Consider the following 18435-nt stretch of genomic DNA (forward strand, 5'->3'; position numbering starts at 1 on the left):
CAGTTGATATAAATTATAAAAATTGTGTAAAAACTGCTAATTAACTATGATTTATAATTTTGTTACTTTAAAATAGATCATAAATGAAATAACTCGTTCAAACAGAACATTCAAAATACAAAATTTTCTGACGCAAAAACGACGTATCGTTGTACGACGCTATAAGGGTTAATGTAAAAAGGGTAAAGGTACTGATGGAAAAAAGCAGCTGCCGCAGACAATTTTAATTTCGAACAAAAGTCCTCAACCTAGAGATCGAATAGGCTCGCGCCGGGCCTTTTCGATTAACATTTCCAATTTACTATTCCACGAAATCAGTTAATTTCCGGTCGCGGCACCGGTCACGTAGCAGAGCGCGTATATTTATTTTCCGCGGCATTCGGTACAGGTATATACACAGATCGGTCTCGCGCGTCTTACCATTTTCCTCGATTCATTTTCTTCTTCCGTCGACCTATTTCTGGCTCCCGTTTCTCCCGCCCGCATCTCTGGAAGCCAGAGCCTGTCGCTTTCTCATTCTTCCTCGTTCATCTGCTCGTCCCCGAGCGGCTCGCGGGAACAGTTTAAAGGGAGTGGGGGGGGGGGGGGCGGCGGCGGGCGGTGGCTAAATGCATTGTCTAATTGCGAGGAAAACGAGATATATGGGCCCTGCAGCTACAGGCCAGGTAACGGGGTTACTCCCGTGCATCTTTCTTGAATACACGTTCGGCGTTTACAGAGGGTGACGCGAGGGTGGGTACGAAGGGGGGAGAGAGGGGGTGGCTGTCTGGTCGTTAGCCGGCAGACAAAACAATCCGAGCGTGGCTGCTTTCCATTGCGACCGGAGGATAGCTTCGCCCTGCATTAGTCACGCTCGTTTTTCAGAACGTCACACACCGGGACGCTACAATAATTAGACCCGGGTCTGAACTTGGTTCAGGTGAAATTACCAATTATGGTATGTGTCTCGGCGGGCACAGAGTTGGCCAGCATTTTATTCGGACGACGGACAAAGGACTAGCTAATTGAATTTTATTCGACACAGTCGAGTAAATATTTAATCGAAGGAAAATTCATCTATTGTAGATAAACATTTGTCCGAATAAACTATATTTTATACGAATTTATTCAAATAAGATTTTATTCGCGTAAGAATTTATTCGTAGAAGAGTTCATACAGAAAATAATTTATTATAATAAAAATGATACAATATAAAATGTTTTTTAATTGTTTATCGATTTATTTCTCTCGAATATTCTCTCTCGATTACTTGAATAAAGAGAATAATTTGTAACGAATTTTATTCGAATGAAATATTCGACTCTTATCATTCTGATAAAAGTTCGATATTCATTCGAAAGAATCCTTATAATGTACTCGCATAAAGTTATCATCGACTTCATTGCAAGTGAAAAATGTGATTATTAAATATTTATACTATCGCACAATAGATTCGTGTTTCTAGATAATATAATAAACTTTTAAATATACATTTAATATGAATAAAATATTTTACGAATTAAATACTATGAATCAACTACGAGTGTGTACCTAATATGGAACACTGGTTTCATAGCACGTCTTCGAGTTTCACAAAGAAACATTTTTATTTACAGTTCATTATAAGATAATAGTATTTGTATGAATGAATTTATAAAGAACAATATTCCTAAATAATAATAGAATTTTTACATCCACTTCATATGCTCTATTAACTTTTTATTCTATTATTTCTGTCATTGTTTCAAGTTGTGGTTACAATCGAGCACTGCTCCAGCATAGCTACTTTTACCTGAACAATTAACCGAGTCTCTGCGTCCCACGGATTTTGAGTTTCCCCGACTACGTGTCCTCGATATTCTAAGGGCCCCCTAAACTGCTAACGAGACCTCCGCCGTTCTACATGGATAATGATAACGTTACTTTGTTGTCATCTTGCATGCGAACGTGAGAAACAGCTGGAAGTTGCTGACAAAGTTTGACGACGAGCAGCAGTTTCAATGAGATACGAGAGTTTCGATGCGAAAGGCACAGCATTCAACGAAAGCCTGACGAGTAATGAGTAGAAAATTTGTACTACGTAGGCGGGAAAACTCGTCTGCTTGTTCCCCATACCTGTGCTGCTCGTTTCTCACGTTTTTGAATTTTTGTTCACATTTAGTAACACAAATTTCAAAAATCTTTGACGAATCAGTGCATATAAGTGGATAAATATTATAGCGTCGCAAGTATCATTTTCGAAAATTTTCACTCTTGTTTTAAAATGTAAAGTATACACGGCTGAGTGTTTAAAAGAAAGTAAATAAATTATTAACTTAGCATTTAACTCTTTGCACTCGAAGTCATCTTAAGCCTAGATTTAAAATAGCTATTTCGAGAAGCTGTATTCCTATTTTATAAGACTTAGTACAATTAATCAATATGAAATTGAGTTTCGTGACTCGTAACACTGTCACTCTTTTAATAATTTTTTAAACAGGAAGGTCTTTAATAATGTCAAAATTATTTTGAAAATAGTACAACTACTTTTATTGACTCTTCAGAGGCGTCGATCGAGTGCAAAGGGTTAGAAACTTATAAATTGTAAACTATTAATTAACTAAACTCTGAAATGTCTTGTCAATAAATTTGGTGAATAAGCAATATTAATGTTAGTAAATAATAACGCTCCTCGTTTCCTAGAATGTGGAAAATGTGGTTTACGCTTCCATGATTCTAATTTACTCACATGTTTCAAGTTATTAATAGATTCAGCAAATTTTGTATTGATTACCTGTAGAGTTATTGGAAATTATTTACACATACGACAACTTACACTATCTTGCAAGTTAAATCGCAACAAGACTGAGAATTCATTTAAAAAGGAATTGTGATACCTTCACAAAATATACAGGGTGGTTTCTTATTTATCTTCGTTAAACTACCCCACTCTGTAGTAGAAAGACATTCAAATGATTTTTGACTGCAAAATTGATAAACAAGCATAATACTTGTTTAAAATAAGTTTTCGGGTTTTTGAGAAACAGTTGTGAAAGTATTACTATTAGAAATGATAGTCAGGTGATCTGTTCTGGAGGAAACAACCACTGCAGTAAACAAATATCAGAAATTGGCATTACCTTTTCTAAACGTTAACTATGAAATATTTTGATCAAATTTTTAAAAAAATTTTGGAAGTATATTATAAGATAGACTAAATATAGAGAAAAGTACATTTTATGTCAAGCAATAGTTTCATAAACCACGATATAACGAGTTGTAATCGAATTTTTATAGAATAAATTAATTGAACAAACAATAAAGTCACTTTAACAGAATATATTTCTGTATAATTTCTGTATATTTCTGTATATTTCTGCCAAGTGAGAGAGGATATTAAAACTGCATAGAACTTCATAAAAATTGCTCCGCAAGCATGAATGATGCGCAATCTAGTTATCATGTAATAAATGTATATTATGTACAAAATATTTGCTGGTGCGAGCCAATTTCGTAGAAGTAATGCAGCTAAATTGATACTTTTTCAGTGGCTACCTTACTCGCAGCGGGAATTGTAATTTGGAGCTTTGCCAAGCGGAGGCCTAGCCTAATTTTCTCCTCGTTACTGCATGTCCACGAAGCATAAATTTTTAGCATTTATTACACCCATGTAATCCCGTTATTAACGGCTTATGCGTTACGGTCCGAGTTCGTCCGTTTTAACTCTTGGGCGAATTAAATCCTCTACGTACATTTAATCGCAAAAAAAAATTGTGAAAGAAGGATATGCAAATGCGCGGTTGTTTGTTATAATACCACAGAATGATAACTGTTTTTTTTAAATTACTTAGGAAGAGTAACTTAATTCTTTATGATAATCTGCAAATTGTACAAAGTTGAAAAAGTTTTCGAATAAAAGGAACTACTTTTTTTCAAATCTACGAAAATATAGATTATTTCTTTATAATGTTTTCTAGTTGTTTAAATAATTAGACAGAAGAAGTAACTTCTGTTTGAAAACTTTGTTTTGTCTTGTATAATTTGTGAATTAAAATAAGAAATAACGAAATAAATTCGGGGGTTCATTTCCAACCCTTAACACGATCGCTGTTATGGTGTTACACGTGTATGACAACCATAACTTTGTATTTCGCGTGAAGAATATAAAATTAATTTTGTGAATATAATTATTTAAAATTGTAACACATAGTATGGTCTTATAGCTTCCGTATGACGATATCTTTATTATATATTATAATGTCTTGTCATATTTTATTATTTATTACTTATGCTCATATTTTATCATATTTTGTATTTCATCATATTTTATAATATAGTAAAAATGCATATCTACGTGTGCTCTACATATCCCAAAAGCTTCACAATGTTTCGAATTCTTGGAATCTCCGGGTTAGAGATCATCCCTCGTAAGTCTAGAAGACCATTGAAAAACTATATCGTGAATATAGATGCAGACGTTCTCGAATACAATACCGCCGGCTTAATACACGGTCCATTTTTCTATTCTTCCAGATTTCCACGTTAGTATCGCACAGGGAACGTCCGCTATGTTCGGGCAGAAGTTACCGTGCGGTCGATCGGATCGGTCAAGCGGTGAATCTGGCGGTCGAGAGGTTCGTCACCGTCGGCGAAACCATCGCAGATAACAATCTAGAGATCAAGCAGGACATGTACGAGGCCTGCAAGGAGGCGAGAGTTGCCGGTGAGTCGATCTGTCATCTCGAGATATTCTTGGATTCCAGAGAAGGAATCGATACAGCACGTTTCGACCATTTGTACCCGTAGAATTGTCTTCGATTATGTCAACTTATTTAGTACTAGATTGGTTCACGTGGAATATCGGATTTTGTTTATTCGTAAAAGTTCCTTTTCTTAATTTCGTAGTTAAGTAGATAGAGTATTGCAGAATCTCAATTATACGATCCACGACGTGAGGATCATTTGTTATTTACATATTCTTTACTTGCTACGACGCGTTTATGGTCGTATCGTCCCGTATTTCTGTTTTTATTTAGGCTGCGGTTGATTTTGTCGGTCATTTTTAAAAACCTGATTAGTATTTCCTTGACAAATTTATTAATTTAGTACTACTGAAAATAATAACAAATAACAAATTTATTTATTAGTTATCTGGGAAAGTTTTTATTTATTAGTTATCTGACACTTGACGTGACCTAAGTCCGCTTATGCCACTAAAGGGGTATAGAGACTCTTTCCTGTCATTTCTATGGGGTACGACGGGTATTATTGTCGACGGCATTACCATTTTTTGGTTTCCACCCCCACCGTCTCACCCTCAATAAACTTTTTTTGATTAGTAGGCTCAGTGTCCCATTATTTTAATAATTGGTGAATGAGTTTTTTACGTTAACATTTTAGTCTCGTTCAGACGAAGTCTACATCAAAATTTTACCATCCGTCGTCGTAATATCATTGTTCATTTAATATCTTATTTATCATACTTTAAAAATGTCTCTATTTATTTCGAACCACTGCTTCACTTCCTCTGTATTACTTTCTGACACCTTAGCCAAATATTGGATTCAGTTGAAGACATATATAAATCCATGAATAAAAATGAGTATAAAATCAATAAAGCTGACATCCGGCACTTCATCCAAATAACTCTTCTATTAACTAAATATTTATGTCACTCCGTTCAGCGGGTGATCAAAGTTCTAACTTTATGCAAAATAATAATTCAAGTAGATAACTTACACTTTGCATAAAAATTCTTAATTTAATCACGAACACTAAACGAAAAATATCTTTATAAATGAGTATCGACGAAACCTGTAAAATACGGGGCGGTTCATTCTGGCTTCAGTTTCGTCAGAAAAAGTTTGATAACCATCAATGACCAAACGACTGCGTCCTCTCCTCGTTAGCGTACTTGTTAGAAGGTCCGTCCTTCTAGTGATGCTTAGATGACGAAGAAAGGGTTCTAGCTGTCCGAAAATAGACGCGCGAGTTTCTGTTCGCATTTGCGAATGTGCAGAGTCGAACAATCGATCTGGCAGGACAGCGGTCACTGCTAATTGCGACATCGAAGGGGAGGAAACGATTCGGCTCGGAAATTAGCTTAATGAAACGTTTATAGCGGCGCGCTGGAACGTTGACCGCTTAGGTGTGATCATTAAAGCTGCTTACGCAGAGACGCGGAGCCGGTAAAAAAAAGCCGCGCGAGACACATTCTAAAGCCATTTCCAGATATAAAGACATGTGTCGGGACTTGTCGCGTCTGAAAGTTGAAAAGATGTCTCTCTCGGCTGGCATTCATACTCGCGCCGACGCTCTGCAGAGAAACGCGGTCATTGTATTCCCAACAAGTTTTGCTGCAGCGAAGTCGAGCGCTGCACTCTGCTCTCTTGACAGTTAGACCTTCGGTATCAATAGAGAGCCGAGCGAATCTACCGGTGGCTGTAAAATCTCTGGTGAAACAGCGCGAACGCTTCAAGTTCCTTCCCTCGACTGAATCCCACTCTCTTCTGACTCCTTCTCTCGTCGCATTCAATTTTTTTGTCGCTGAATTCGCAGTCACGGAGGCTCGGCGCTTCTCCATTTTTCCGCCCTCGCCGGACCTTCAATGCGCTCGCTTTATGGTTATTTAGGATTGTCGCGATCGCTGTTGTCGAGAGATGCTTTCTGGCTCACGGTGCTACGTTTGCGGCGCTGAAATAATTTAGCAACTGCTCTGTCTACCTGTCTCTTAAAGGTCTATTTGTTGTTACCGAGCTGTAGCCGATCGGTTTTTTATTATCATGTCGACTTCTATGGCTCAGAGCTACAGTGGTCCATGAATTTTGTATGACTTTTAAAGCGCCATGACTTTTAAAACGCCATGACTTTTTAAAAAGGGGACTAAAGGATGCTTTTTTAGGTAACAGAGAGAGAGAGAGAGAGAGAGGAATCTATTAGACAATGAATGAAATGCTATCTTTTTATCCTGCTGTTATCTGGAATGATAGAAAAATATGAAAAGCTCTCGAGTAATGATTTAATAAATTTCAGATATCTGCGATCTTCAATTTGTTGTAATTCATAGCAACGTCAACGATTTCCATCAAATTTTCAACTTACTTGTCCAAAATCTACGAAAAGTATTTGTTACATTATCGTTATAGGCTCAGGTAAAAAGTTAAGAAACGAGATTTTTTTAAATATCTTTTTATCACTCCAAGTAAAAGGCTTTAGGTCATTGTTTAGAAGATCAATTCCTCTAATACCTAAAAAATAATCCAAGTTTTTTAGAACAATTTTTAAAAAAGTAATTGCAATTTGAAAGGTCTAAGAACACTTTTTATACATAAAAGTAATACTAAAATAATTATTATATGTGATTATGATTCTTGACAGTTTCAATGTGGTCTCTAGATCGCTGTTTTCCAAATCGATGTAAAGTATCGATTTGTTAGTCATGTTCATAATTGTTTACTCGAAACTTTCAACACCTCTGAAATTCGTTATTGTGTAGTCAGAAATTAAAGGACATATATTCAGGAATTAGAAGTTCGTAGGTGCTCGCGCGCATAAATTTCAGGTAGCGTCGAGACTAATATACATAATTCATAGAAGCTTAAAGAGTTGAGTGGCTTAATCAACATTGATTACCGGAATTTCTTCAGTTTCAATTAACGCTCCAATCAGGATATGCGGTTCCTAATTGCGTTAGCATATTGTTCCCTCGTTATGGAGTTAAACTGTTTACCTTAGCAATTTCCTTATAATTAAATGAAAACTGCACTGTGTTCGTTATTATACCTCGCGATAGAATAATATTAAAAGATGACGACAGTGATGGCATAGCACGTTGCATAATATTTGAATAAAAATTTTTTTGTGGAAAGCAAGAAAAGTATATGAAAAACTAATATTCGTCATCATTTTTACCGAATATGCTAATTTATATAACTAAGTAAATAATTAAAAATTCTCTTCGTTAATTATATAATATATAAACTACATAGATATTTATTCCTTTCCTTAATAATTTTAATAAGTTGACGGCAATGCAATAATGATTTCAATTCCTTTCAATTTCAATTCCTTTTATTTATTCCTTTCCTTAATAATTTTAATGAGTTGACAGCAATGCAATAATGATTTCAATTTCCTTAAATAATTTCACTGTTCTCCATAAATCTGCAGTCTAGTCATAACAATCTATTATGCAGGAATAGTAGCTTTGCATACTGCATCAAAAATTTGCAACGACAGTTCTGCTTGATTTTAAATTGTTCACAATGTTAATTTCAACCCCGCTTTCTCCTATTTTCGCGACGACAGACTTTGGAAACGGCTAAATGGGAATCGATTATTCGGAACTAGGATTGTTTACCCCCGTTGATCTCTCCGCATTGCGCTCCGTTCCCGCATTTTTCCAATTCACGCAGATCGCGCCCGAACAGAAACATTTCGCGCAGACCTAGGTATATCGGTGACGCACGAACAAATGCCTTCGACTGAAACAGCAGTGTGCTTTCCTTGCCGTGGGAATATGAATGCAAACTCTTGTATGAAACTCCGCAAAATAACACGCAAATTCGGGGTAAAAGTTGCTACGTTGTTCAGAAAATGCCTCCGGAAACAATGTCCTCGAAGTACTTCGATACACCGGGTGACTTGCCTATACCGCAAGAGATTTGAAATTTTATTAAACTCTAAAAGAAGTCGTATTTTCTTGTTATAGCCATTGATCATTTTGGTATACTTTAGATATATTTGCCCGGATGTAATATATAATATAGTATAGATATGATATTAAATATTGTATTGAATTAGATAATATTAAATTGAAGTTATTAAATATAATATACATAATATTAGACATAATATGTCAAATATAACATAATATTATATATGTTAGACACAATATATCATGTATTTATTAACAGCTAGTACAAATGATTTTCGAAATTATAGAATTGTACTTCTAACCTCAAAATGAATTTACTTATTTAATAATTCAATAAGTTTCAGTGATCTTAATTTAAAAAATATATCTTTTACAATCAATGAATATTATCTTTAAAAAATCAATCTTACGACTACTGTTAGTTCTTTCAATTTTCTAAAAATGATTTCAAAACAATATTTCATAACTAATTTGCTATATACATTCTTGACAAAAATGAGTGGCTCAAATACAAAACAATAATTATTTTATTAATTTGAAAATATTCGTGTATTACGTAAAATTCATTACATTAAAGGGCAACTCTATCTCGCATGAAAATCCACAGTCTGCTAATAATAAATTTTCCGAAGATTACCGTCAGCGGAACGCGTTTCACTCCTTTCCGAAAGACTAAGCAGTTATATTCGGTTATACCGATAAAGCGTTCACTTGGAATGCGTTTGTTGTGCCGGTTTCACGTTAAATCGATGAAAAAAGATAAGGGATGCAAAAAGCACGCGATGACCTATATCCGAGGATCTCGGGAATATATTTTCTTTAAGCGGAGCCTCGGTGCCGTATCTCCTTCGCAGAGAAACGAACCAACAAGCGAGTCGCAAAAACTTTCCCGTTTCCTTTCCACTTCATCATGGAGAGATTTCCGACTAATTAGGGTGAGGAATGCTTAACCAGTCGAGGTCTGATTATCAAGTTAAATATTAATTTTGTCGCGTTAAGCTTCAGCTGCTGAACCTCTCAAAGTTAAAATGCAGATAAACATTCATCTTAATAGCGCGGCGGAATTTAATTTATCTTTATCATATTATACTGAATTAGATGTTTGAAAATGAATAGCCATGAATTCGGACGAGATTGAAATCTCGTCGCATTTATAGGAATAATTTATTTAAATAAAATAAGATAGTAATTTCTTTTTAATTGTAATAATTTCTACTAATTAAAAATATATATTCTTCCTTGTTTAATAACATTTAATCCAAATAATTCACAATTAATAAAACTATAAAGTGGAAAGGATAGATATTTTATTATAGTTTTTTTGCTCATAACTATTTGAACGACAGAGAATAAGAATTACTGTTGGCACAGCATATATGATTTTTTAATAGAATAATCAGCACTATAATATTATACATTCTATTTATTTGTATATATGTATATTATGGTTAAAGATAGAAGAATGTGTATAAATTCACTTAAAATTTCCATAACTATATCTTCACGATATGTGTATTAAAGTAAAATGCAGTTACTCCAATTTCTCCATACTTCTAGTATCAAATTAGATACTAATTCAAAAAATACTCCTACAATAAACAAAATGATTTTTCTGGTGATAAAATAATATAATACAACATCGCTCATAGAAGTCTTATTTAATTAGAGCGAAACATTACGTAAAGCAATGATAAGAAAAGAAAGGTGATTATATCAACGAGCGTCACGTGGATGAAATAAAGCGTAACATTTACTATCTTTTGAACATCTGAAGTCGATCGAATGATAAACAAAGCGGAACGAGATCGTTTCAAGGAATCAGATTCTATCTCTATACCAAGACGTGCCAACGATTTCCTCGTAATTGTTTGAAAAGGGCAGAGCTTGCAAAGGTCAGATCAAGAATACTGTTCTAGGAGGGCGAGATTCTTATCCTAACTAATCTCACTTCTCTGAATGATATCACGGATGGTAAACTCGCGAGGTTCTAGCATGCGATGTATCTGAATAAACCGCCGCAACCACTGCGATCAATTTTATCTTGTCTAAGATTTAAAGTCCTGCTAAAAATATTCCTGCTTTCTCTAATCAACCTTCCCTTAAACACTGCACATTTAACAGTGTAATCTTCCCACCGAAAAAGCGCAATTCATCTGAAAATAACAACGCTTTGAAGTAAATTTTATTAACATTTTTTAACTTGAATTATTTTTTATATTTTTCAAATAGAATCATCACTTTTCATACATGTTCTTATTTGAGAAATACCCCGCGCTTTACTAACAGAATTATTATTACTCTGTAATAGAATTTCATGGTTTTACAGTAAAAATCTATAAACGAAAAAAACTGCCAGTAGAAGAATTAACAAATATTATTATTTTATTATCGATATATTATACTAATTAAAAGAGGAAATACATTTTATAAGTATATTATTGTGCCAATGAATCCTTTGAGAAATTCTTTGTTAACCGAATACGTTTCGATGTACCAGAAAAATGACACAATACTCAGCCTTTGAATTTATTAAACGATATACTAAATGATGAATATTTTAAGACAGCATAACCATCAGTTTCTATTATGCAAAGGTTTAAAAAGCGTTTGCTTTTTATATTCACCTTGCACTCTGCCCGGAAACTCGTCCAGGGAAAGTCGAAACAGTGCAGTAAAATATTTTCCTAAAAAGTTTGCTATGAAAAAAAATGAGTTTGAATAGTAGCGGAGTACTTATGCACTCAACTTACAGTCCGAGACACTTCTGTGGCCTCCCTACTCTACCTAGCTGCAGCATATAGTTCCTCTTGCTCCAGTGCACGTGCACCGGATCAATAGCCAAACTAAATTTTCTCAAAAATGAAACTATCTAACAATAACTTCGATTACGCATTAACAGCTGATATTTTTCTTTAAATAAATGCATAATTTAGAATTTGTAGAAATGTATAAAAGTAACAATATTTTAAGGGCAAGACATAGAAGAGGTTATAAATTAGTTGATCAGACATTATGGAAGGTAAAAATCAAACTTTGATACATTATTGATGTGAAAAGATTTACTTTGAAATATTCTCTTTTGCAATTAATAAACTGAGAATTTTATGCATTTACCAAGAAACTGAATAAGTGAGGTAGCTCAGAAATATCGATGTAGTAATTACAACTAATTAAAATTATTATAGAAAAATATTCCTATTTGAAATCTTTTTGCAATACCCAGAGAGTTAAAGCAATTTAATTAATTAAATCGAAACTAGGAAGTTAATACAATCTATCTTAGAGGGTGGCATTGAAATTCTGTCGCATCCGAAATATTTTAGTCAAATTCAATTTGTTCAAATATATTGCAATAAAAATGAATTTTTAAAATTGGACAGACGCGGTGCACAACGTGATAAGAACAAAAATCAATTTTAATTCAATTTCCGTTTCTCGCAACCAAAGAATTTTTATTTTCCGCAGAAATCTGCGATTTGAATGATTGTACCATAAAGTAAAAGGAGAGAAAGTATAAATCATAAATTAAAATACGCAGATGACGCAACAATCGAACGTGGGAGTTCCAGGATTTCGCGCGTAGAATCATCGAGATTATTTTGACGGCGCGTGTCCTATTATTGAATCGTGTCACGCGTCAAACTGGGTTGATCATTTGGAAAATAGAGATTTAATAAAGACCGCAGCGGCAATTAGGCCGTGATTAATCGGTAATTGGAACTTTAATGTGAACGCAGACAGCTCTGGGCGCGGATCAGCCCGGAAATTGCGGCGATTTCGTCCGCAAGAACGATTGTATCTGTGCTGGACAATAAATTCTGCGATGCACAGACTCGAAAATTCACGATAAATCCGACCGACTACACCCCGACTGCTTTATATGGTACACCGTGATAGGTATTTACGAGCGACGTCCTGCACGAGCAAAGTGAGTTTTCTCCGAAGGCATCTGAATTTCCCGCGGCGTAAACGCTCTAAATTGGACGGGCGACGATGCAATCGCTGCGAAATAATATCTCGAAATGGTTTTGCCGTTATTCGTTAATAATACAATCGGTAGTGGAAATTTCGTCGGAAACTATACGGTTTATAAGCCGTCGAACACTTGTTGCAATCTGATCGAGAGATTTCGATAAATAATGCTATTTAAATCATTTTTAAACAATTTGACTTTAGACTACGTTAATGTTTTATTTATTAGTAAAAAATAGAGACCGATGAAAGTGAGAAGATTTGATGTGGAACATATTATTTGTTTGAAGTAGGGCTATTTATTAAACTGTATTGCATGCAAGAAAAATTATATGATTGTGAAGTAAACATAAATCTTCGTAAGCATAGATTATCATTATATTTTTTTAATGCTTTTCTTCAAACTTTGTTCCCATTCTTCGATTTTCAAAAGTGCAACATTAATTTCGACCACGATCATGATTGTAAAAATGATAAATTTTCAATATTTAAATGCATAATAGTATGACGTGATGACTAGTATTGCGTTAAATAAACAGATGATAGCTAATCAAAAAGAAAAACATTACTTCCAGATAAAATAAGTAATCACAATTTTAAGCTTTTAAAAAAATTATTTTAGGTTATCGAAAAGTAATTTTGGTTAGATGTACATTAATTAAATATTTATATGGTTAAAATAATAATGTATATCTTAAATAAGCAGTTTTGTGTAATATATCAAAAATTTGAAAGAATAATTCCAGTAGATTTTCAATTATTCACAAAGTCACCTTCGCCTAAAATTGCAATTTTCTAGGCAATTTCCACATTCTCTGAAATGTTTTATTTAAAATCTGTATGATATTTTTCAACAAAACGCTTCTCTGAAAAATATCGTGCCATAGAGCAGGTAATTTAGTTTTCTGTTTATAGCGCAGCTGAATCAGAAACTGAAGCGTACCATTGTGCATTATTGATGCACATATCAAATTCTTGTATTATCGAGTGGAATGATGTACATTGAGGAAAAGTGCGGCGAGTAGTAAAATCGTTTCGCGCGGCATAACCTTTATTTTTCCCTTCACGATTATAGGATCGCATAATATTTCCATTTCTGCGGTATTCCTCGCACGAGCTTCCATTTCCGAGGCTGATGGTTGGAACACCTTGTGTAATCTGCGTCGCTTGCAACGTTACATGCGTGACTTGTTGACGAGATGGGCTCTCACCTTTTTTTCTAACACTTAATAACGAAATGCTTTCGGTGACGCTTGCGGAACAAAACCAATAAGAAAGTATTATGTTCTTCGATAGTTGGAATTAGTATCGGTTAGATAATATGGGGCGTAGAAATTACTTTTTAATATATTAACAATTGCAGTAGTGGTTTTAAATAATATGCAATTACAATGAGAAGAGCAACCATTTTTTTTACAAATCAACGTTATTTTTCTAATAAATAATCTGTATTTTCAAAATATCTACTTTTATCTATGCATTAAATATCTTCTGCAAAATAGAAGTCTTAATTAAATTAGTGAAGAGCCTATAAAATAATTGAATACGTTTTAATTTTATCTTAGGTTCTAATTCAATTCTTTTTAGACAGATAAATTAATCCACAAAATTCAGAAAATACGTGAAAAGTCCTTTTAATAAAAAACGAATATGATATTCTATTTAATTTCACGTGCAAAAAATCGTATAAAATTTGGATTTGAAAATTTCACTGAAATCGAATGTAATATTTCATAAAATTGAAAATGAAATATTTCTTTACTTTATACTAGTTCTTTTATCATCGTATATATGTGAAGAGCTATGCTCGTCAATTACTAAATAAACAATTAAATAAATAAACATCAATAAAAACAAACTACATAAAATGTTATTATTATTATTTGATAGCGATTCACGATAGTAATGTCATGGTTTCCAAAAAGTGGCACAACCGGGGGATAACAAACAAAAGTCAATGAACAGTAACAAGAGACGTGTGACTCGCGTAAATGTGGCACGAGGTCAAATGTTAAGAGGTAGGTGATGATAGTTAAGAGGATAACGTCGAGGGGCTATAGTGGCTACAGTGAAAACGATAAAAGTGAGAAAGTCGGACTTCCTGCGACTTTTCTCGAGCTTAAGATCGCGCGCTAGCACCAATATTAGAACAAGCTTCTTTTTCTGCTTATCGATGTCAATGGTAAACTGGTAAAACGGATTGCGATGAAACCCATAAACACAAATCATCGAATTCTTTCTGTTTTTTATCGAATAAAACGAACAATAGGTGAAGTGTTTCAATTTTCTATGTTTTTGCTTTTGTAATGGCATGAATATTGTAATATTTGAGATATAGGAAAGCTTCCAATTCGTTAACTAATTTTATCTTTCGGTGGACTTCAAAGGAAAAATTAAATATTTTATAATATTTAAAAATATGTAAAAGATATTGAAAATAATTTCTTGACTTTTCAGAAGTAATTATCATTGTTAATTCATACTGAGCCACGAAGTTTCTTATATCAATCTTTTATAGTGTTGATTTTATATGATCTTCATTTACGATTTTAGAAAAATTGGTTTTTCATTTCCTTTTTTCAGTAATTATATATATTAAAACTATGTATGTAGTAAGTGTTACTACAGAAAGATTTTGAAGTTGAAAGATTTTCCTGTTTTTCAAATATTAATCAAATAATTAACACGAAAATTAATGCAGAGTTTTTATGAATGATTTCAAAGGTTCTTGGTACAAATATGTACAGAAATAAGTTCAAAGGTTCCTGGTCAAAATGCGAAATCTATATAAACGAATTTAGTATAATATCAGGTCTACCGAAAAATTCTATTTATTTTTAAAAAGAAATAAAACAATAAATTTTGTATGCACCTAATATTTACTGTATCATAATAATTTAATACAATCGTAACTTTTGCCATGCTGCCAGCATCCTGGCGATTTATGAATATCATTTTTGTGAGAAATATATGTGGCAATTAAAATAACATTAGCGGGCATCATTTTCCGGTAGGCCTAATATACTACATAAAAACAGAGAACAAAAGATGAATAATCATAAATAAAGCACTTCGCATCAAGAAACGTTAACGACAACTGGCAAGGAACTGATGGCTCAGACATTTCATTGCACCATTAAGAACAGCGGAGATAGTTTCGGTTTAAATGTCACCTGTTTTACATTGTATATAATACATCGCGGCGATTAAAGCGTAGGCAGTTAAGTCAATTATGGCTGACACGGAAGGAGCTCTAATGTAGATCTTCGGTGACCGAGGTGCCTAAGAAGCATTGAACGTAGAAGAAGGGCGATATATCTTCGAGGTTGACGACGCCGGGATTTCGTGATATTTTGTTTATTGGCGCAGTTTAAGCGGCTATTGTTGACCGTTTTTTGCCGCGGCACAAAGCGATTTCAAATGTTCCGTAATCTTGGCGTGCTTAGCGGACAAAGACGAGGAAAGCGGGAGCACGTAAGGCAAAAGCGAGCGCAACCGAGAGAGAGTGGCGAAATGCCAACCGATATACAGCCATGAACAGTCGGTACCGAGTTCGAAAATAAAGCTATCTTGGTGTCTCGCTCCTTGTTCTTCTTGGTGGACACCGAAAAACCTATTTACGCGAGATCTTGCTTTGAAGTACTTTAATGGCTGTTCCGCGTTTTACGGGACTGTCAACAGACGTCGCATAAAATTCTATATGCCTCTGTAAAATCTGTCATCGTGGCTCTCTGTTGTAGTATATGTCAGAAGCAGACATAATGTAGCAGTGATTGACAATTCGGTTTCGTATTAGATGGTCACTAAATTTTGAATTAACCCTTTGCACTCGAAGACATTTTATCTAAAAATATAAAGTAATTCTCCTGGCTCATAGTATTTCTATTCTGTACAATAAAGTGCACCTTTACGCCTACGAAATTGATTCTTGCGACTTATAGCAACAATTTCACCATTCAACAATTTGTTTAAATCTCATCTTTATTATTATAAATCAATTTACATACTCTCTAGCTTTGAAATATTTTAAATCTCGTTTTAGAGGATTATTTAAAAGTGATTCTACGTTATTTATACGCGAAGCAGGTTTTTTATAACGTGCATCGTTTTAAAAAATTCTGTCTCAGAGTGTCGCTACACATATTCGAACTTTTTAGTTCGGAAACATTTAACCGCGCTAGTCTCCGAACTTTTCTTGAGCTTGCACCAGGCAAAACTGCTCACAACGTGGAAACACTCTTTGGAAATTGCTGATTCCTAACTTCTTTTTTAGCAACAAGTGGTTACCTGTAGTTTATTTGCAAGAAGAAAGTTTTTATAACTGTTGCATTTTCAGACTGGTTTTACTTGCACAGCGAATTGTTCATTCATAGTTTATAAAATACTGCGGAAGTACCAGTTATTAAATTATTATTTTATAATTTTTGAAATTTGAGAAATAAATTCGCTGGACACCTTGTATACATACGAAAGGTATTTTTCTCGAGATATTTAATGATATATAATAATAATTTTATCTTGACATACGTGTGTTATTTAAATACATGTCATAAACTTTAAAAATTTCTATTAATTTTGTATACTAAGAAAACTATCAATCTTTTAAATTTAAGTAGTTTGTGGATATAGATGCAAAATAAAAATTATCCAAGTTGATTATGAGGAACGAAAGTTGGCTGAAAAGGTTTTCCTTCTATGTATAACTTTAATAAGTTATACATAATGTGAGGTCTTCATACGTTTATTCATTTTCGTCGTGATTAGATAAAATCCGCAGTCTAATTATAACATAACTTTTCAGGATTTGCTTTAACTCATATACGTTCCTAAGAAATACCGGCACAAGAGATAATAGGATAATACTTCACCAAATTATGCTTGACACTTTAAATCAATAAACTGTTCTTCATCTACGATTTCACAGCTTAAAGAAGCACACTTTACTACGCGAATGAACTCAAAATCTAGCGATGTCTAAAAACAGAAAATAGGTCAATTTTCACCCTGAGAAACGTTGACAAACTTTAAAGTGTATTACAACGTTCAACTATACAATTTACACAGAGTCTGGATACAAATATGTTCTCACAGACCAAGTTTAATGTCTTCAATATAGAATTACGTAATATCTTCTTAATGAATCACATGCTAGAAGTGCAATTCGCACGAGTAGTTTTAATCAGCGATTAGTTGTCAGATTTATGCAGGTTCCAAACTACTGCCAATTTTCATTAATCCCGCGAAACAATTCGGCCGGACATGCTATTAACAAATGAATCAACACTCGTCGATGTTCAATATTTGGACAGGAACTTGTGCATTTCGCTTGCAATCGGGAAATTTGAGCCAGGGATTAATGGAAAAGCATGTCGACTGGCGCGGTGTGCATGCGCTCGTGTTGAACATATGTGTGTGTGTGTGTGTATTTGGGAATTCCGATGGTTGGCTTTCTCTCGAAGAAAACGGTTGCTGTGTCGTCGTCCACTAATAACTGCATCGATCACTGGCGAACAGTAACTTCTTCCACAGTCTGTGTACCCTTACGATAGATGGCACTCTGCTATTTTTATCCCAACTACCTTTTAAGATCGGGTCAAGTCAACGTGCAAAACATTTATTAACCCCGGCCGGTTTCCAACCAAGAACAAGGGCAGCTGTGTGTATTGTTTTGGGAGGCGTTCGAATATTCCCGGGGAACCGGAGGTCGAACAAATTCTGTTTCGACACGAGGAGCTTCCGAATAATTTACAAAACTTGGAGAACTTTCTCTGTACCATTCACCCTTGTGTTATGTTCGTAGAATATTAGGGTGGAGAACAGTTTTTATAATCGTTTTGTGGTAACTTTA

The 18435-nt window shown here is 34.2% G+C and overlaps 1 protein-coding gene across 2 annotated transcripts in view; it reads left to right on the top strand.

The window, feature by feature from the left end:
• Positions 1-18435, top strand: part of Alpha-catr (alpha-catenin related) — a 157765-nt gene that overhangs the window by 91376 nt on the left and 47954 nt on the right. For both annotated transcript variants that reach the window (XM_078178267.1, XM_078178266.1), the window contains exon 2: positions 4493-4682. In XM_078178267.1, coding sequence (XP_078034393.1) covers positions 4493-4682 — 190 coding nt within the window. The remainder of the gene's footprint in view (positions 1-4492; positions 4683-18435) is intronic.

The sequence above is a fragment of the Augochlora pura genome, chromosome 4 (genome assembly GCF_028453695.1).
Source record: "Augochlora pura isolate Apur16 chromosome 4, APUR_v2.2.1, whole genome shotgun sequence".
NCBI lineage: Eukaryota > Metazoa > Arthropoda > Insecta > Hymenoptera > Halictidae > Augochlora > Augochlora pura.